The sequence below is a fragment of the Gorilla gorilla genome, chromosome 10 (genome assembly GCF_029281585.2).
Source record: "Gorilla gorilla gorilla isolate KB3781 chromosome 10, NHGRI_mGorGor1-v2.1_pri, whole genome shotgun sequence".
NCBI lineage: Eukaryota > Metazoa > Chordata > Mammalia > Primates > Hominidae > Gorilla > Gorilla gorilla.
The window spans coordinates 21,986,664-22,006,513 of NC_073234.2; the positions used below are offsets into that span (position 1 = coordinate 21,986,664).

At 53.4% G+C, this 19,850-nt stretch overlaps 2 protein-coding genes across 3 annotated transcripts in view; both read right to left on the reverse strand.

Annotated features, from left to right (window-relative positions):
• Positions 1–51: 51 nt before the first annotated feature.
• TNFRSF1A (TNF receptor superfamily member 1A) lies at positions 52–13,890 on the reverse strand. The gene is made up of 10 exons (XM_004052548.5): positions 13,061–13,890; positions 5,369–5,522; positions 5,015–5,143; positions 4,641–4,790; positions 4,343–4,421; positions 2,134–2,207; positions 1,880–1,993; positions 1,549–1,577; positions 1,060–1,348; positions 52–904 (listed from the first exon to the last, which is right to left on the reverse strand). The coding sequence occupies exons 1-10, from the start codon at positions 13,097–13,099 to the stop codon at positions 594–596; spliced, it is 1,368 nt and encodes a 455-aa protein (XP_004052596.1). The 5' UTR covers positions 13,100–13,890; the 3' UTR covers positions 52–593.
• A 4,262-nt stretch (positions 13,891–18,152) lies between these two features.
• SCNN1A (sodium channel epithelial 1 subunit alpha) overlaps positions 18,153–19,850 on the reverse strand; it is a 30,722-nt gene continuing 29,024 nt past the window's right edge. The window contains exon 12 of one of the 2 annotated variants that reach the window (XM_019038525.4): positions 18,153–19,560. In XM_019038525.4, coding sequence (XP_018894070.2) covers positions 19,180–19,560 — 381 coding nt within the window. In that variant the 3' untranslated portion in view covers positions 18,153–19,179. The remainder of the gene's footprint in view (positions 19,561–19,850) is intronic. The other variant, XM_055358480.2, reaches the window with a different exon arrangement.

Genomic DNA, 19,850 nt, shown 5'->3' on the forward strand with positions numbered 1-19,850 from the left:
CCTCTGCCCCCACCTCCCATCCCGACAGACCACTGTCTCCAAGAGCAGAGCTTTAACTTCAGAATTTTAGTGTATTTACAAAAGTCCACAGCTCCAGCTGAAGGCCCCATTGTTCCGTGCTCGCCCCTGCCTTGGGACAGTTCAGCTTGCTATGTGCTTGTCCAGGCAGAGGGCACAGGAGTGCCAAGTTTCTATTAGTGTAACGTGATTGATTTAAAAACAAAACAAAACAAAAACAAAACAAAAAAAAACTGCTTATGTACTGTGAAAAAGGCTCAGGGACGAACCAGGGGCCCCCGAGCAGCCTTGCTGGTGAGGGCACCCAAAACGGGCATGAGGCATAGCGTCCCTCATCCTCGCAAACCACCCACTCCGGCTTTTGAGCCCACGGCGCACCTCTCTCCGCGCGCACAGCGCTGACTGTCGGCGGCGCGCAGGCAGCTGAGAAAAGCTATGTACATCGAGGGGTTAGCACCAAGTAGGCGGCTGCTAGCTCCTGCTTGCCTCTCCAGGACCCCTCCTCTCCAGAAAAAAGTGGGGTTGGAAGGCGATCTCGCAAGACGGTCCTTAGAGCTGCCCGCAGGGGCGCAGCCTCATCTGAGAAGACTGGGCGCGGGCGGGAGGGCGGCGGGGCCGCAAAGCGCCTCCTCGATGTCCTCCAGGCAGCCCAGCAGGTCCATGTCGCGGAGCACGCGTCCCAGCAGCTCCAGCGTGGCCTCGCGCCGCGGCGTGCGCCGCCTCCAGGCCGCCAGCATGCTGTATTGCGCCTCGCGCAGGCAGCGCCCGTTCTGCAGCTCCAGCCGATCGATCTCGTGGTCGCTCAGCCCTAAGCGCCGCACGAATTCCTTCCAGCGCAACGGGGGCACGTTCTCCACCACGGCGTACAGCGTCGCGGGGTCATCAGCTGCGGGGACGCGGGCCCGTGAGCCTCGGGCGGCAACCCCAGGCCCCGCCCCGCATCCCGCGCCCTCAGCCTCTCCTGGTCCGCTCTGGGAGCGCCTCCCGCGCTCCCCCGGCCCTCCCCCAGCCTCCTCGTCTCCAGCCGCAGGAGAAACTCACTGTCTAGGCTCTGTGGCTTGTGGGCGCTGTCCTCCCACTTCTGAAGGGGGTTGGGGATGGGGTCGGAGGCGAGGGCTGTCGCAAGGATGGGGTCAGCCCCCTGATAGGGTGGTGCCACCTCTCTGCGGGGAGCCGCAAAGTTGGGACAGTCACCGGGGGTATAGGTGGAGCTGGAGGTGAAGGTGGAACTGGGCACGGGACTGAAGCCCACGGTGGGGGTGAAGCCTGGAGTGGGACTGAAGCTTGGGGTTGGGGCCAGGGGCTTAGTAGTAGTTCCTTCAAGCTCCCCCTGAAAGAGAGAAGGTGGCGCAGCGTTAGTGCCGGAGCGAAAACCAGCCCCGGCCCTCTTTATTTCACATGGGGGTTGGGACTTAGAGGGAATGAGGCGAGCCCCCGGAAAGTGAAGGATGATTCCAGGGGATCTGAGCATTAGGCAATTATAAGGAATGGTCAGGGACATTTGGGAGTAACTCTCTGATTTCATCTCACCTCTTTTTCAGGTGTCGATTTCCCACAAACTGAGGAAAAAGAAAGAAAGCATCATAAATTTCACTTCCTCTCTCAGCCCTGGCACCCTGGACTCAGCCGGCAGTGGGGACTTGTGGTGACATGCCTCAGGGCCTATGTGGCCCCAGGGACGAGAGAGCTACTGATGCAGCTCGACATCTCCCCAGCCATCCAGGGCCACCTTCTGCCCAGAGTCCCCAGCGGTATGAACTGAGGGGCCACTCCTCACCTCCCTCCACACATGTCCATCGCACCCACCCACGTCCTCCCTCACCCCCACCAGCTCCCTCTCCCTCCCAAAGGCCCCACTCACCAATGGAGTAGAGCTTGGACTTCCACCGTTGGTAGCGATACATTAAACCAATGAAGAGCAGGGATAAAAGGCAAAGACCAAAGAAGATGACCAGGGGCAACAGCACTGTGGTGCCTGTAGACAAAGCAGGTGTTGGTCAGAGGAGCGGGCAGAGGGGGCCGCAGGGATAGATGGATGGGTGGGATGGATGGACGGGTGGGGGCAAGGAGAGGGAGAGGGCAGGTGAGCATGGGCACCGGGTCACTTCTCCTCACCTGAGTCCTCAGTGCCCTTAACATTCTCAATCTGGGGTAGGCACAACTTCGTGCACTCCAGGCTTTTCTTACAGCTAAAAGAAGAGACGGCACTGGTGAACAGAAGCCCTACCATTGGAGGAACACAGAAAAACAACCACACAGATTGTTGGACATCCTTTCTTTACAAATATTTTTGCTGTCTCTTGTTATAATTTGTTTTGGGAACTGATGCAGAAGAATGAAACACAGTTAATCATAGAATCATTTAATTTTAGAATTGGCAGCGATCTTGAAAAGGCTGTGTAGAAAATGTGAAAAGCAGTCAGGGTCAGGGTGTAAATTCCAGTTCATTCCTTGGCTAGCAGTGTGAATCTAGGCAAGCCATTAACCCCCAAGCCTCGGTTTCCTCATCACCACAGGGATCGCCCACCTCTCAGGATTGAGGATTAAGCAAAATCATTATGCCTCATTTAATAAGTGCTTGAGAAGGTAGCTAGCTAGCTGTTATGGGATTGTTGTTTCATCACTGTTTTGCTGATAAGAATCCTTTGGCAAAGAGAGGTTAAAGGGCTTTTTCTTAAATGACACTGCTAGTTAACAGTACCTGACTTCGGGGAGTCGGGGTCAAACATGCATGTGAAAAATTTAAAAACACATGTTACTGGGGCAGCCAGAGAGTACCCTGTAGAACTAGCAGATCTTCCATGTTGGGAGTTGTCACTGGACAGTGTGGAGTGATGAGAACTCTATGGGGTGGTGCTGGAAGGGACTTGAGAGAGTGAGTTCCCAGCAGGAAGCTGAAAGCTGGAGAGGCACTTTAGCCCACCACTCAAGCTCATGGTGAGAACCACACAGAATGGTATAAAAGTGATTTCAAGAAGAGATGAAGCCGGCTGGGTGCAGTGGCTCACGGCTGTAATCCCAGCTGTTTGGGAGGCAGAGGCAGGTGGATCACCAGGAGTTTGAGACCAGCCTGACCAAGATGGTGAAACCCCATCTCTACTAAAAATACAAAAATTAGCCAGGCATGGTGGCATGTGCCTGTAATCCCAGCTACTTGGGAGGCTGAGGCAGGAGAATTGCTTGAACCTGGGAGGCAGAGGTTGCAGTGAGCCGAGATCGTGCCACTGCATTCCAGCCTGGGTGACAGAGCAGGACTCTGTCTCAAAAAAAAAAAAAAAAAAAAAGATGAAGATTAATGGAAAATAAATAGCTTTGTGTCAGACGTGTTGTAGGTTTTGTTTGTTTCTTTGTTTTTGGTTCTCACAAATTCACCAGATGAATGTCATTACGCTTACTTTAAATATAAGAAAGCTAAGGCCCAGGCCAGGCGTGGTGGCTCATGCCAGTAATCCTAGCACTTTGGGAGGCTGAGGCGGAAGATTGCTTGAGCCCAGGAGTCCGAGGCCAGCCTGGGCAACATAGTAGGACCTTGTCTCTACAAAAAGTAAAACATTAGCTGGGTGTAGTGGTGTGTGCCTGTAATCCCAGCTACTCAGGAGGCTAAGGCAAGAGGATGGCTTGAGCCCTGGAGGTGGAGGCTGAGCCACGGTTGCACCACTGCACTCCAGCCTGGGTGACAGAGTGAAACCCTGTCTCAAAAAAAAAAAAAAAAAGCCAAAAGAAAAGTCAGGCTCAGAGATGTTAAGAAACTTGCCCAAGGTCACATAGCCAGTAAGTGGCTATGCTGGGGTTCAAACTCTGAGAGCCCTCAGAGTTTATTCTTTGAAGTGAGTGATAAGAACAGCCTCTGTGGAGCCAGGAGTGAGGAGGCCTGGACAGTGACTAAGGAGGAAATACCATATTGCAACAAACCTAAGATGCCATCAAGAATAAAAGGCACTTTTCTTTACATTACTACCCAGACGCAAACAAAGCTGCCAATTCAACCATGATGAATCACCAGTTATAGGAGGTTTGATTTCAGAGCTATAAGAGTGTATGTCCTAGAACCAATGAGCTATCGTAGATCCAAGAATCTACATATCTGAGTTGGAAGGGCTGCAAGCCCTTGGGGCATGATCTTCCATCCTCAAAGACTTCTTCAGATTTGAAGAGCAAGGGGAAGGACTGCCTGGTGTCTTAACGAAGTGTCTCCTACTCAGCCAGTAGGACCCTGAGCACTCTGGGGCATCCTGGCATCTGTTGCCCAGCTAATGGTTCCCACCAGTCACCCGTCCCAACCCATGCCACCATCCAGTGCCCAGCAGCTCTCAGAGGTACTCACTTACTACAGGAGACACACTCGTTTTCTCTTAGAAAGAACCCTGCATGGCAGGTGCACACGGTGTTCTGTTTCTCCTGGCCTGTAGGGAGAAGTGCGGCACAGCTAAAGGAGGAGCGCCTGCACCCCCACCCCACAGGACAGAGGAAGTGACGAGGGACAGGGTGGGGGCGGCCAGAGAGGAGTTGGTTGTCAGACCCACAGAATACAGGAGGGGGAAGGAAAGGAAGTGCCACCACATGGGGAAGGGGCCAACCCCTGGGGTGGGGAGAGGGCTTGGCCTCAGGAGAGCTGCGCTCACAGGAGAGGTGCACGGTCCCATTGAGGCAGAGGCTGCAATTGAAGCACTGGAAAAGGTTTTCACTCCAATAATGCCGGTACTGGTTCTTCCTGCAGCCACACACGGTGTCCCGGTCCACTGTGCAAGAAGAGATCTCCACCTGACCCATTTCTGGTGAGGGGAGAAGATGGGGTATGAGTCCTGCATCCTCCTGTCCCTGCATCCCCTTCCTGACATACCCCTAAGTGTGTGTCTGTCTCTGTAATACACACTCACATCCATGCAGTGTCCCACCAAAACACACACCTTCCTGCCCACACCCACCAGCCTGCACACAGACAGGCATCCACACACCACTCAAGACCTGCCTGACTCTCCTGCCTGTGCACACTCACCCTTTCGGCATTTGGAGCAGCTGAGGCAGTGTCTGAGGTGGTTCTCTGAAGCGGTGAAGGAGCCGCTCTCACACTCCCTACAGTCCGTATCCTGCCCCGGGCCTGGACAGTCATTGTACAAGTAGGTTCCTGTGAATGGGGCCGCAGAGTTAGGGTGCGGGTGAGAACACAAGGAAGGAGCCCCATGCTAGGGACAACAGCCAGGGCCGATTCCCTGAAGTCTTTAGGAGAGGAGGGAGGGAGAAAATCCCAGCCCAGGAGAGACAGCAAAGTTAGGGAAGAACAACTGGAAGAAGCAGAGAAAGAAGCAGCACCCCAGACCTGAGGGCATTCACCGTTTCCACTTGCCCCTACCTTTGTGGCACTTGGTACAGCAAATCGAATTATTTTGAGGGTGGATATATTTTCCTTGGGGACACACACTATCTCTCTTCTCCCTGTCCCCTAGGTGAGGGACCAGTCCAATAACCCCTGAGGGGTATATTCCCACCAACAGCTCCAGGAGCACCTGGGGAAGAATCAGATAGAGGAGATACCATCAGGAGAGGGAGGGATGGGACGCTTAGGGGTAGCAGATCTAAAACTTCCCTGGCTCAAGTCCTTCCTCAGTGAAACATTCTGCCCAGGCCACGCCACTCACTAAGTTTAGAGTTCTTCCTTGAAACTTAGACAGTTGGGACCGTACAATCTGATGCTTAATTGTTCTCTAGTTGTCCTGTGTGTTCATTTTTGTTCCCTCAACTCAAAGCTAGTAGGCCCCAGATCTAAGCTGTATTTTTTTTTTTTGAGGCAGGATCTTGCTCTGTTGTCCAGGCTGGAGTGCAGTGATGCAATCACTGCACCCTCCACCACCCATGCTCATGCAGTCCTCCCACCTTAGCCTCCTGAACAGCTGGGACTACGGCCGTGCACCACCATGCCCAGCTAATTTTTTTTTATTTTTAGTAGAGGCAGGGTCTTGTTACGTTGCTCAGACTGGTCTCAAAATCCTGGGCTCAAGTGATCCTCCCACCTTGGCTTCCCAAAGTGCTAGGATTACAGGCGTGAGCCCAGCCCTGTATTTTATCCTTACTGTGAAATCCCCCACAGCAGCTAACAGTGCTGGACACAGGGCAGATGTTGAAAGGATGTGTTTTTGATTGGGAAGTGGCAGGTTACTTCAGTGATGGCCCCTTCTTCCAATAAGCAGCCCTAAAGATCGGGGCGGTGTTTCTCCATCTGGGTGCTGGGTTCACCGTGTGATCGCTTTGCGAACATTCACAGAGGTAAACAATGAGGATCTATGCACATCCCAGGAATATGTTACACCATGAAAAGCTTTCTGAAAAAGTCAGCTGGCGGTGGGGGCGAGTGATGTTCCCGTGAGCACCACTCCTGGGGAGTGGACAGAAGAAGGAAGTTTATTTACATGTTTGTATCAAACCTCAATCTGCCTCCTGCCCTCACATTCCCTGGCCCATCCCCTCCACCTCAAAATTTACAAACACCCGGGGTTGGCAAGGACAAATGGGGAGGAGAGTAAAAGGGAAAGGTTGGGGATCCTGCATGGGTAGACGGGGGACAAAGTTGAGACGGTGGCAGGAGTGGGCAAAGGTGTGCAGGACATAGGCAAATAGAGCTGGCCAAGGCTAGCCACCCAGCTTGGATGACTGTCAGGTCAGAGCTGAAGGCGTGCTGGGGAGTCCTGGAGCCCCCTTCACGCCATGGCATTCTGGAAGGTGTGCTTTGCAGTCTCAGGCCAACCCCACAGCAGCTAAATGGCTTGTCCTGTTCTGGCATCAGTGCCAGGAAAGCAAAGCCAGGAGTGAATATTTAGCTCTAACTTGGACTTTGATCTCTGCCAGCTTCATTTCTGGTTTTCCCTGGGCTTCATTTTTTTTTTTTTTTTCTACTATAAGAGACACTTTGTGTAAAGATAAGAGGGTGTCCTCAATGTCTGTTAAGCACTGGGGAGCAACTGACTCACCAGATCACAGAAACCCCAGGGCAGGGAAGGAGGATCAGGCAGCCCACCGCCACCCAGCCTCACCAACTCCACATTTCGGAGCAGGAGGCCAGTCACACCCTGAGTCAGCCACGGGGAGACGCTGCAGCTGTAAGCTGTGCAGGCCCGGAAGTTCAAGCCTCAGCCGCAAACAGGGGAAGCCACACACAGAAACACAACAGCAGCCCCCGCAGGTGGAGGCGTGTGCCCCTGCTCAGAGGACAACAACCTTCCCCTGCCCACGCCAGCCAACACCGTGCCACCTCTGCTGAGAACAGGACTGGGGCTTCCAGGGCAACAGGAAGGGTTTGGGGTGGTGATGGGAAGAACTTCCCAGTCCTGAAAGTGTGGTTCCTTTCCCCGAAGAAGCCACTGGAGCACCTAAGGTCACTGGTACTTTGAATCCCATCCAGGGGGCTGGAGGCAGAGTCATGATGAAGAACTGGGGGATGCCAGCCCCAGACAGCCTTAAAGGGAGCTTTTCAGGGACCTCTGGCCAGTGGGGGATGAGCCTCCCTGGAGGGAGGGAGGGAGAGAGGCTTTCTCAGGCCACGTGTTCCCTTCTCTTTCCAGCACTCTGGGGGTTAAGTCAGATCCGGGAAAGGGAAATCTTTTCCCAGCAACTCCGCCCCAGTGACTCAGGCCAGAGGGAGGGAGACCTAGGGAGGGGAGAGGGAACTAGCAGCTTCCCCAGCTCCTCAAGGGTCATGAGTCAGCAGAAAGGCAGAAGGCACCAGTCTGCATGCAAGTGGGACTCCATCTAATCTCTTCTTCCTATGGCCAAGTCCCTCCTTCCCATCCCCACTCAACCCCCATCCATCCCCTCCCCATTCAAAGAGCCAGGCCACAGACCCTTGTCCCACTTGGCCCACATGTTCCGAGAAATGCCTCCCTCTCCCCATTCCATCCCGAAGGGAAGTCTCCCTCGACCCTGGCTTCCGCCCATCAGGTCTGTGCCCTCCCTTCCCTGAGGGCCATTTGGCTCCTCCTAGCCCCTCAGCGGCCTTTAGCTGAGGCCCCGCCCCAGCTCCTCCTCCCAGTTCAACAAGTCTCCAACAGCTAAACCCGTTCCGTGAGCTCTCACTCCATCCCCCAACACTCCCCAGTCCCAGCAGGAAGCAAGCCAAGGCTGCCCTCCCACCCTGGGTTCATCGCTTTCCCACAGCCTGGCTGGTTCTGACCAGTTGTGCTGAGTTTGGGGGCCTCCCTGGGGTCCCCAGACAATCCTTAGGAAACAAGGCCAGTTCTGAGTCTCCACAGCCCCTCCCCAAGCCCACTGGCAATACAGGAAAGCCTCCAGAGCCCTGAACACCCACTTCCAGGAACGAGGGAGCAGGCAAGAAGGGATGCCGGATGGAAGAACCAGCCCTGCTTCCTAGGCTTCCTCTGGCCCCCAGAATGCTCCAGGTCAGCCGTCTCTGATCCCTAGGAGCCAGGGCCCTCAGACTCCCCACCACTGGGCACCACTGCTGGCACCAGCTGGCCCCAGTAAGCCCAGTCCTCAGCAGTTGCGTAAATGAAGCAAAACAGGAGAAACAGGAGGTGAGCTCTTTAGGCCCAGACTCCAGCCTGGAGTAGAAGGGCAGGAAGCTGGGGTGCCTGTGGAGAGACAGTTGAGGGGGTGGCCCAACACCCCTCCAACTCCCCCACAATTTCCGCCAGAGGAGGCTTTAAAGTGTGACTTCCTGTGCTGGGGCTGCAGAGTGGGGAGGCGACGCTGAGATCGGCCTTGTGGTCTGACCCTGATCCAGCCACCTTGCAGGGACCCAATTAGTCTTCCTTTCCCCCTCGTTCATGTGTCTGTTCATTTAATGTCAAGGTGTTGGGGGAGGTCATGGCAGCTTCTCCTCCAAGGGCCCAGTTGAGATCCCATCTCCCTCCCGTGAAGCCACCATTGACGATGTCTGTTTCCTCCACCCCAGCTCCTCAGACCCATAGTCCCTGTGAACTGGAAGCACGTGAACTGACCCTATCTACTTTTGGCTCTTATCATAATATGGTTATGTTGGGTGACAGATATGATCTCCCCAAAGTGACCACGAACCTTATAAGATGAGAGATCAAAAAATGTCTTGGTCAGAAAGTGTCTTATCCTCCCCTGGTGTCCTCTCAGCTCCCAGAACCAGACCTCCAGACTGGGAGCAGATAAATATGGATCAACTAATCGATCTAATGATACATCTGTCTTCCACTCTAGTAGAAGCCAGTGATTCCCAAAGAGGGAGGTGAGGAGACAGCACCCCTGGTAGGAATATATTTATCTCTGGGGGAGAGTTTTCAGACCATCCCCCCACCTCCCCACACACAAGCACACACACCCTTACTGAAGAGTCTGGTGTGCTCCTCTCCTTTTCCGAACCACTGATGAGTGAACACAGTGCGTCTGAATGATACAAAGGCAGAAAGAAGTTGCAGCACCTCTCCTCCAGCTTGGTAGGCGCACCCTTCCACGTGACCATTTTCCTGACCCTTAACATGCCCCAGACGGAATTCATCCATCTCCTCACCTAGACAAATGACACACCAACGACTTCCCGGACGAATGCTGAGAACTTGCCACGCTCTCTCCCCAGGGCCCCATCCCTATCCCTGCCGCCATCCCATGTGTCAGTTCATCTTGCGAGGCCTCCCCCTGTGATCTCTCAGTCCTCTCCGCATCCCTGGGTTGCCTCACACCTGGGTTATTGCAGGTGTCTTCTAGCCTCTCTCCTGCTCCCATCCATCCTACACACTTTTTAAATCTTCATTCAGGCTTTAACTTGCACGCACAAGTGTGTGAACCTTCCTCTCCATCTCCAGGGCCTGGCTCCAAACAGCATTTCCATGGTCATGGAAATGATCTGAATGAGACTTCCAGAGATGCCTCACTACTTTTTTTTTTTTTTTTTTTTGAAACAGGGTCTCACTCTGTCACCCAGGGTGAAGTGCAGTGGCACAATCATAGCTCACGGCAACCTTCACCACCAGGACGGAATGTAGTGGTGTGGTCAGGGCTCACTACAACCTCCACCTCCTGGGCCCAAGCCATCCTCCCGAGCTCAGTCTCCCGAATAGCTGGGATGACAAGCACGCCCCACCATGCCCCGCTAATCTTTGTATTTTTTGTAGAGACAGGGTTTTGCTGTTGCCCAGGCTGGTCTCGAACTCCTGGACTCAAGCAATCCACACGCCTCGGCCTCCTGAAGTGCTGGAATTACAGACATGAACCACAGCACCCATCTGAGATGCCTCACCTCACTTCTAATCACAGTCCGGGCACAGAATGTGCCCTAGGAGAACAGCTTCTGAATAAACGAATGAATGAATTCCTCCACCTGGAACCATATTCAACACTCTTCCTCCATCCTCTCCCCCACTCCCTCTAATTCTCCCATTCACATTTCTTAGTGTTTCTCAACATGGTTTTTCCACTCCCGAACCAAGGTGTCTGGCTTCCTGCCACCCTGCCCATCAACACAAAATCCCATCTCTCCATTTCTCTCCTCTTCCTCACATCAGTATCCAACTCTGCTTCCCTCCTTTATAGCTACTCTGACAGGCAGTGACTTCAGATGTCAGCTCCACATCCACTTTTCTATGAGGCTTTCCCTCCGCCATCCCATCTGACCCATCTCCTGTTCCTTAATTCATTCAGCAAATAGTTAAGGGGCACAGTTAATGTGACAGGTCCCGTATGGGTGCTAGGGATGCTGAGGTGGATAATACACAGCTCGTGCTCTCAAGAGCTCTCACTTGAGTCAAAGACAGTCAGTTGTAGGCACTGAGATCTACACAGGGAGTGCTGCAGTTGCACAGTGAAGGACACTGAAGCAGCGTGGGGAAGCTCCTGAATTTTCTGGAGCTGAGCGCAGGAGCTGAGACCTGCTAAGCAAGGCAAGGCAGTGGACTAAGGCTCATCTCCTTCCCCACTTCCTCCTCCTCCCACTGGTGCTCCAGGACACCACATCACAATGCATTTGTGGATATTTTCCTCAGGATTGCTCTGAAATCATTTTTCACTGTAAGCCATCTTGGTTACTAGGCTGTAAGCTCTTTGAGAGCAGCAAAATCCTGTTTGCTTTGCCACAGTCTCTCCTGTATCATTCTTCCCTACTCCCCTACCCCACTTCTCTCTCTCTCTCTCTCTCTCTCTCACACACACACACGCACACACTATGAGCTCTGCATTGCCCACTGAATGGTGAGAAATTCAGAAGGATGTTGCATTCCCTTTGTTTTCCCTTTCCTCCAGCTCCAGGCCAGGCTTCTGTCCCTTAGGAGACATAATCCCACCTGAGCTGAAGCACCCCAGGACGCAGGCACTTCCCTTTACCTGTTCAGGCTACCTTTACCCTCTGTTTTCCCAACACAGGTAGCCACCCAGTAATTACTACTAATCACAGCAATATAAAAACTTTATTGAGTGCTTTCTATTTGCTACAACCTATTCCCCTGATGGACTGTCAAAGCTGTGGGCAGGGATTTTGTTCTCTGCTGTAATCCCAGCGCCTATCACAGTGTCTAGCCCAGAGCGCACACTTAATAAATCAAATGAACACTTAACATGTATCAGTCTATTCAATCTTCAAAACAACAGTATGAGGTCACGACTGTGACACCCATTTTGGAGATAAAGAAACGAAGGCATGGAAGGTTAGGTTATATAAGCTGCTCTTGTTCATGCAGGAGGTATGTGAGGGAGCCAGGGGCCGCCCCCAAACAGAAAACAGAAGCAGGATGTCAGGGCAGCTGGCTGGTGGGGAGACCGTGGGGGAAGGACAGTGGGAAGAAGGGAAGAGGGGGTGGGACTAAGGAGGCAGGAGGAGGCAGAAGAAGAAGAGTGAGACCCTGACCAGAGACATGCTGCCTGGGGACCTGGGGCTGGGACCAGAGCGGAGCAGAGAGGAGGGGAAGGAGGATTAGCGAGAAAGGATTTCAAAAAAAAGAGGCTCTGAGAAGTCTGAGGAGAGTCTGGGGAGAGTGCTGGAAGAAAGGAATGGTAGGAGAGGAAGAGTATAAGGCACTAAAGAGAGGGGAGGTAGGCGCAGCCTTCAGAGGCCGGGCAGGGCCACAACAGGGCAGGGAAAATCTGCCCGACTAGATGGGCCCAGGGCATCTGAACAGGATGATTCCCGGACCAAGACGTGGAGGACGATCAAGGATACATTGAAACAAGGCTGAGGCCAGAGAAAGGGACATTTTCCAGTGACGAAAACAACTTTCTACCAACTTCCCCAAACTGAACTGTAGAATAAGAAACCAAGGGATTGTTGTTTAGGTCTGTGAGAAGCAGCGGGGAGGGGAAGCTGGAGGACAGGCCCAGGGACACTGACCAGGTGGGGGTAGGACTAGCTCCCTGGGAAGGCTCAGTCCCACAGCGGCCACCTGCCTAGCAGCAGGCAAAAGGGTAAAGAATGTCCCCAGGTGAGAGGCCAGGGCTTGGCCAGGGCACTGGGGACACTGTCCACTGAGTTGCCCTGCCCCATCCAGTGTCCCAGCCCATTCTCAAATACCTCCCACCATGAGCATCCCAAACCCACCACACCAGCCCATCCCCACTCCTCAAGTCACTCCCCCACTTCACCAGCCGCCAAAATCCTGCCCTACAGGGTGTGCTCCACCAAGTTCCACAGGCAGCCTCGCCTCCCCATGGCCCAACACCCTCCAGGCCAGCCAGCTGACCGGAGGGACAGAATTCAGAACCGTCTGGACTCCCCGAGCGCTAACCTTCCTACTCCCACTCTTCTTTTCCCCGCCAAATCTGCCCCACCCTGGGCCTATCTCCTGCCCACATTCCCTTGGCCCCCCACAAACTTCCACGGCTGTCAGGGGCCAGGGCTTCCTTTTACTCTCTCCCTTTCAAACTTCTCCCATTCCCCTGCCTCAGCGCAGCCCCTACTCCAAAAGGCGGATGAATGGGGAACCCCACACTGGCAGTGGCTGAGGTTAGGACCTGAAGGCCTGAGGCTGGCGCCAGGACCAGGCCCGGGCAGGAGAGGCTCGGCCCCCTCCCGGAGAGGGCCCACGCCGGCCAGAAGGTGCCTTGCCCACCAGCCCACTCTTCCCTTTGTCCCTGGTCTCACCAGTGGCAGCAGCAGGTCAGGCACGGTGGAGAGGCCCATGCCAGACAGCTATGGCCTCTCACTCCCCCATTTGGGCTCAGGGCAGTGTGGCAGCGGCAGTGCTGGCGGCTTCCCGGGACTCGGTCTGTCCAGGACGTCCCAAGTGCCTTGGGGTGACAGTTGAGGGTTGAGACCCGGGCATAGAGATAACGGCCTGGTCCCAGTGATCTTGAACCCCAAAGGCCAGAACTGGAGCCTGAGTCCAGAGAATTCTGAGAAAATTAAAGCAGAGAGGAGGGGAGAGAAGGTGGGAGGGGAAGAGTGAGGCGGTGTTGCAACAGCGGGACAGGAAGAGCTGGAGGAGGAGGCCACAGGAGGCGGGAGGAGGAGGCCCAACGTTCTTTAACTCTTTGTAGTCCAGTCACAAGCACAGGAGTCCCAGATCTGGCTGCCTTGTGCCCCCAACCCACCAATCCGACCACTCCCAACCAAACACCGAGGGGCAATAAGCCCCTTGCCCGCATCACTAGCCTTTCCCAGATGGATCACAGCAGTGAAAAGATCCAGAGTTTGGGAGTCAAATTCTCTGGGTTCCAATTCAGAATGCTTAGCTTTTTAGCTAAGAATGTGTCTTGGACACATAAATGAACTTCTCAGACACATAACTGAACCTCTCTGGATCTGTTTTCCAATTTGCAGAGTGGAGATAACCTGTCTCCTGGGGTTCCTGTAAGGATTTGTTCAGATGGGAGAGATATAGATAAGTGTCTGACACATGATAGGTACTCCATGTCCCTTAGTAATCCTCCCCTTTACTCCAGAGTTCTTCACTAGCCTCCTCGTCTCCCTCTTTCTTGGGAATTTACTGATCCAATCCAAAACTCAAAGTAAGTCCCAACCCTCGTTTTCTGCCCTGACTGGGTGCCTGCCATTCCTCACCCCAGGTCTCATCCAGTCTCTGCCTGGCCAGGTCCCCCCACCCTGCCCCACTGTTGATCCTGGCTCTGCCACCAATCATGCGACATCAGGCAACTCCTCTCCTAAGCCTCTGTTGGTTCCTTGTTTATTAAACAGGGGTAACAATGTCTGCCCACCTGCATGGGGAAAGTGATGCCATGAGAATCAATGAGACATATCCACGAAGCTGCCGTGGAAATAAAGATACCTCCATCAGGTGTTCCTAGCATATTCCCAGTGCCCTTTTCCTAAATATTCCAATACATCAATTATAACTCACCTTACAGATCATCAACTACAACCCCCTAGGTTTTTTTATTTCTTCGTTTGCTTGTTTTTCATCTTTGTTTTTGTTTTGAGGGTCCGCTCCGTTTCCCAGGCTGGAGTGTGGTGGTACCATCGCAGCTCACTGCAGCCTCGACCTCCCAGGCTCAAGTAATCCTCCCACCTCAGCCTCCCAAGTAGCTGGGACTATAGGTGCATACCACCACGCCCAGGTAATTTTTGTATTTTTTGTAGAGACAGGGTCTCACCATGTTACACAGGCAGGTCTTGAACTCCTGGGCCCAAATGATCTGTCCACCTCAGCCTCCTAAAGTGCTAGGATTACAGGTGTGAGCCACCATGCCCACCCAACTGCCCGGTTTTATAGAGGAGAAAACTGAGGTCCAGAAACCCAATGTGCCAGGAGGCAGAGCCAACAGAGAACCCCAGACTCCCGACTGCCGGTCCAAGGGCCCCTTTGGCTATGAGAGACACACTGCCACTTTTTCTGTCACTGAGTCAGACCCCACATCCTGACTCTGGTTACTTTATGCCATCCTCATTGATGCAGACATCTCCCAAGAGAATCCTACAACAAAGGTACCACATTTACCCAACTATCTTCTTGGTACAATGACCTTCCCTACATCCAGCCCCGCCCAAGGGCCTGCAGCTGCTGAGGCTGCTAGAAATGCAGGCAGACAGAGAAGAGGGAGGTCCTAGGGCTTTGGAACTTGAAACCAGAGCTCCTCACCCCTTATCCCTCTGAGATGACCTCCCAGCCCCAAGTCCACCGTCCCCTGGCTCTTCCTGGCTTCCCCTCTGTGATCCGTAGATGAGAATGGAGCTTCAGTGTCCCTCACTGCGGGGGGAGCTGACTTTACTCCACCCCATCGTCCAGCTTCTGGAGAACTGTAGGGTTGAAGCTGGATTCAGAAAGGAAGCAGCTCACCACCATCACAAAGGGAGACCCCAGGGACAGGAGAAGCGAACCCAAAGCAGTGTTCTTGAAGAAGCAGGAGCCTCAGAATCAAGTGCAAGTTTCCAGTATGAAGCAGCGAGAAGAACCTCGGTCTGCTCATCTAAAAAATGGGAAACCTGCTGGTACCCTTCACAGATAGCTTGATGCTTAAATCAAGCATATAAAGTGTTTAGCAAGTGTTTGCCATATATTAAGCATTTAGTAAGTGGTAGCAATTAATTTTTTTTTTGAAACAGGAGCTTGCTCTCACCCAGGCTAAAGTGCAATGGTGCAATCATAGCTCACCTAACCTAGAACTCCTGGCTTCAAGCTAGCCTCCCACATCAGCCTTCCGAGTGGCTAAGACTACCATCGCACACCACTATGCCCAGCTAGTTGTATTAATGATTAATAACAACTTCAGAAGGATAAGTGATACAGGGGAGTGTGGTATGTGAGAGGGCGGCAAAAAAAAAAAAAAAAAAAAAAAGGCAGAGCACGGTGGCTCACGCCTGCAATCCCAGCACTTTGGGAGGCTGAGGTGGGCGGATCACAAGGTCAGGAGTTCGAGACCAACCTGACCAACATGGTGAAACCCTGTCTCTACTAAATATACAAAATTAGCCGGGCGTGTTGGCGCGTGCCTGTAATCCCAGCTACTCAGGAGGCTGAGGCAGGACAATTGCTTGAACCCATGAGGCAGAGGTTGCAGTGAGCCGAGATCCTGCCAGTGCACTCCAGCCTGGGTGACAGAGCAAGACTCTGTATCAAAAAAAGAAACCAACTTCAATGTCCTATTTTTTTTTTTTTTTTTTTTTTGATAGAGTTTCACTCTTGTTGCCCAGGCTGAAGTGCAGTGGCGCAATCTCGGCTCACTGCAACCTCTGACTCCCAGATTCAAGCAATTATCCTGCCTCAGCCTCCCGAGTAGCTAGGATTATAGGCATGTGCCATCATGCCCGGCTAATTTTTTGTATTTAGTAGAGATGGGGTTTCACCGTGTTAGCCAGGCTGGTCTCAAACTCCTGACTTCAGGTGACCCACCCACCCTGGCCTCCCAAAGTGCTGGGATTACAGGCATGAGCCACCACGCCCGGCCCCAATGTCCTATTTTTAATGTTATAAGGTATTTCTAATAGTCTGTGCAAAGCGCCAAAGCCGTGACACATAGCCTGGCACAAAAGGAGAATATTTTTCAATATTTAGGATACATGCTTATTTACTCAATAACTTTACAACTTTGACATGTCATATTACATTTTTCAATAAAATTTTGTTTAGAAAAAAAAAGATGATGAGAAGTGAGTGGATCTAGGAATATGAAAAGCTAACACGTTTCGTGGAGGAGGTGAGAATGAGACCATCATCCCTCCAGGGATAGAAAAAAATCATGGTCAGAGGAGATGTAGAAACAGGAGAGGGGCAGACTAGGGATGACAGAATTGGCTATTAGGGCTTGTAGAGCAAAGGATGAAGAAAACAGCTACAGAGAGCAGGGACCTTCCTCCCCCATCATGGCACACACACACACACAGGCACATGCTTAACCCAAAGGGTCACTGGACTCCAAGTCCAGATGACGTGGGTTCTAGCCCCAGACCTGCCATTCAGACTCTATGTGTCACAGGGTCGCAGGGTGAGTCATAGAAAGGGAGCTGGGTTCATGGCAGGTTCCCTAAGAATTATGAAGCTCAGCAAGTCACTTCAGCTACTAAGCCTGATAAGGAAAATGAGTCAACTTGAACCCTTTTATCGCTAACAGCCTGATTCCAACTCCTAACCCCAGGGTCCAGGAGTAACCCATAGACAAGCGAATGGAGATAAGGAGACAGCTCCGGGGAAAAAAGCAGGAGGCAAGAGAAACAGGAGCCTGGGGGAGCTGACTGCAGTCATCCGTGATACATCTGGGTATGTCCGGCAGGTCCTCCTGCCCCAGCCAGAGGAGAGGACACTGGGGACCAGGTGGGCCAAGGCTGAGGCTGAGGGGGCAGACAAGTGCCGTCTGCACCTGAGGGCTCTGACGGAGGAGACTGCAACACCATTTCCCCTTCATCAGCTCAAGTCCAGGAAAGGGAAGTCAGCAGTCGTCACACCGTTTCAGGTCATGACCCTGTCTACCTTCCTACCCCTGTCACCAGCTCCTTCTCCTCTTTCCCCGAAAGTCTCTTCCTCCTTTGGCTCCTCAGAACAGGGAGACTGCAATTAAGATGAATAAGACTAAGGTGGCAGGGACAGAATCCCCAAAGATGGTGAGAAAGGGTCACTTCTGGATTCCAGGTCTTATGCTGGAGTGGGGGAGAAACAAGGATCGGAGAGCTGGAGTTCCACTCGCACATCCTTCAGCCCCTCCCTGGACCTCAGTCTCTCCTTTACTAAAGCTGGGAGGATTTCCTGTGCCCCTGTCTGCAATCATGTACCAATAAGACCATATAAGGCTTTGCATTTCCAGGAGAAACTGGCCTGAGCCTCATCATCCTCCACCACCACCAGACAGCTGACGGGAGGCAGGCAGATGAGGGTTCATTGCCGCCAGGTGGTAAGTGGGACTCAGCAAGTGGAGTGGGGGATGGGGAGGTTAGTGATGATGGTGACTAAAGCAGAGAAGGAAAAGGAGGTTCAGACAGTGGAGAGGGCAAGTCTCCCCAAACACTGTGAGGTAAGTCCCCTGAAGGGGTGGCATCATGTCTTTCCCCTTCCACCCTAACATGGCCATGGGCACATAGCAGACGCTCAGCAACGCCCATGGAGGAATTCACCAGAACGTTTGTCCCTCTTAAGACCCCGTGAAGAATGGTCACTACCATGGTGCAGCCAAGGGGCATGGGAGTCTGTACCCTCTCCCAGCCCCAGGACCTCCAAGAAGCTTGGGTGATGACTTGTATCCACCCCCTACCCTCTTCATGATGCCCCATCCAGCTCTCCAGACATTCCTTCATGCAACAAACATTTATTGAGCTCCTGCCTACTTGCTCCAAGCAGGATGATGGGCTAGACATGGAGCATACATAAACGGGCAAGATTCAGTCCCTGACCACAAGGCACTTACAGTCTAGTTGGGAAGGGAGACACTAATGTACAAGAAAGTATGGTGCAACAGCAACACTCCAGCAGATGTTATAGTGTGCTACGGGAGCCCAGAAGAAGGCGGAGTGATCAATTTTGGGGAAGACAAGATGTGGCAGAAGCGTTCACAAAAGTAATGGTGTCTGAGCAGGGTTCTAAGGGATGCATAGGAGTTCTCTGGCAGATGGTTGGGGAAACTTTCAGGCTGAGGAAATATCTCAAGCAGACATGTAGAGGTATGAAAGACACAGGGCAGAGGCGCCGGGGCATGGCTCTGTGAGGGCACGGGTATGAGGCTAGAGGAGCCCTGGGTCTGCCTTTACTTACACGGGTCTGCCCTAGCCCTAGCCCTCGGGAGTCAGGGAAGGGGAATTGCCTAAGTAACAAAGGGGGCTTTTGGGTGGGGTTTCCCACCCAAGTTCAAGAGGAGGAGCATACATCTGTGCTACTGGAGAACAGTGTGGCCAGGCCAGTCGGGGGCTGGCTTAAGCCGTCGCTGGGCAGGAAACCCGTGCATGCCTGTGTGTACCCTTGGTTGTGTTTTGTCCTGGTTATCAGCGGTTTCTTAGGAAAGTTCCTTGTCAAAGCTCCAAGTTTCGCTTGGCTGATCCAAGGGAAAAAGAGACTTAGCTGCAGTTGGGTGGGGAAACCAGGGTGTTCAGAGGCAGTACCAAGGGGTACAGGGCTGGAGCCAAGGCACTTCTGGGCAGCTTCATCGGCCACTGTTCTTGGAGCAACTTCCTGAGCCCCTTACCCATCTTGCTTCCCCTCCACACATCAACGGCAGTTTGGGCGGCTCTGAGAGGAAGCCCTGCACATCCTTCAATCTTGCCAGGGCCAGCACCCTCCCACCAGAGGAGCATCTGCCTTGGTGCGAGGAACCTCTCCTTCCATCTCAGGGCCCCCCCAGAGGGCAGGCGGAGGAACTGGCCCCTGCAGAGCCCCCTGGAGATGGGCGGGGGCCCAGGGTGGCATAGGCAGGGGGAGGGGCTGTCAAGGCTGGAGAGGGAGCAGGGCCTGGCTGGGACAAGGACAGAGACATGGGGTGGGGGCAGAAGTGGGAAGGAGGGGAGGATGCCAGGGTGGAGGCTACCTCCTGAGCACCCCTGCCCCCTCGGCCTGGAGACCAGTATCGGCTTCGGAACCTTCGGAGCAGCATGAGGAACGTGATGACCAGCAGGTCAAAGATGAGCTCAGCCATCTCCACCACAGACAACACCGAGGAGCCAAACCACAGGCTCCACTGGCTGCCCAGGTTGGACAGGAGGGTGACCATCTGTGAGAGGAGAGGTACATTGACGATGGGACAGAGGGTTCTGGATGGACTTTGGCAGAGGAGCCCCCTTCCCTCCTCACCAAGCTGTCTCCCTTCATCCCCGAAGACCCCCGAGTCCTCTCAGCCTCTCAGCAGCCCCCTGGGCTCTTGGTCTCTGCTCCTGGCCAGTGTCACCCAGAGAAAACTGATAACTGGCCCACAGTTAGGGGCAGCTGAAATGGGGGCATGGGTCAAGCGCCTTCAACCCAGCATCTAGCATGCCTGTCCCTCCCACCACCCCCAGAGACCTT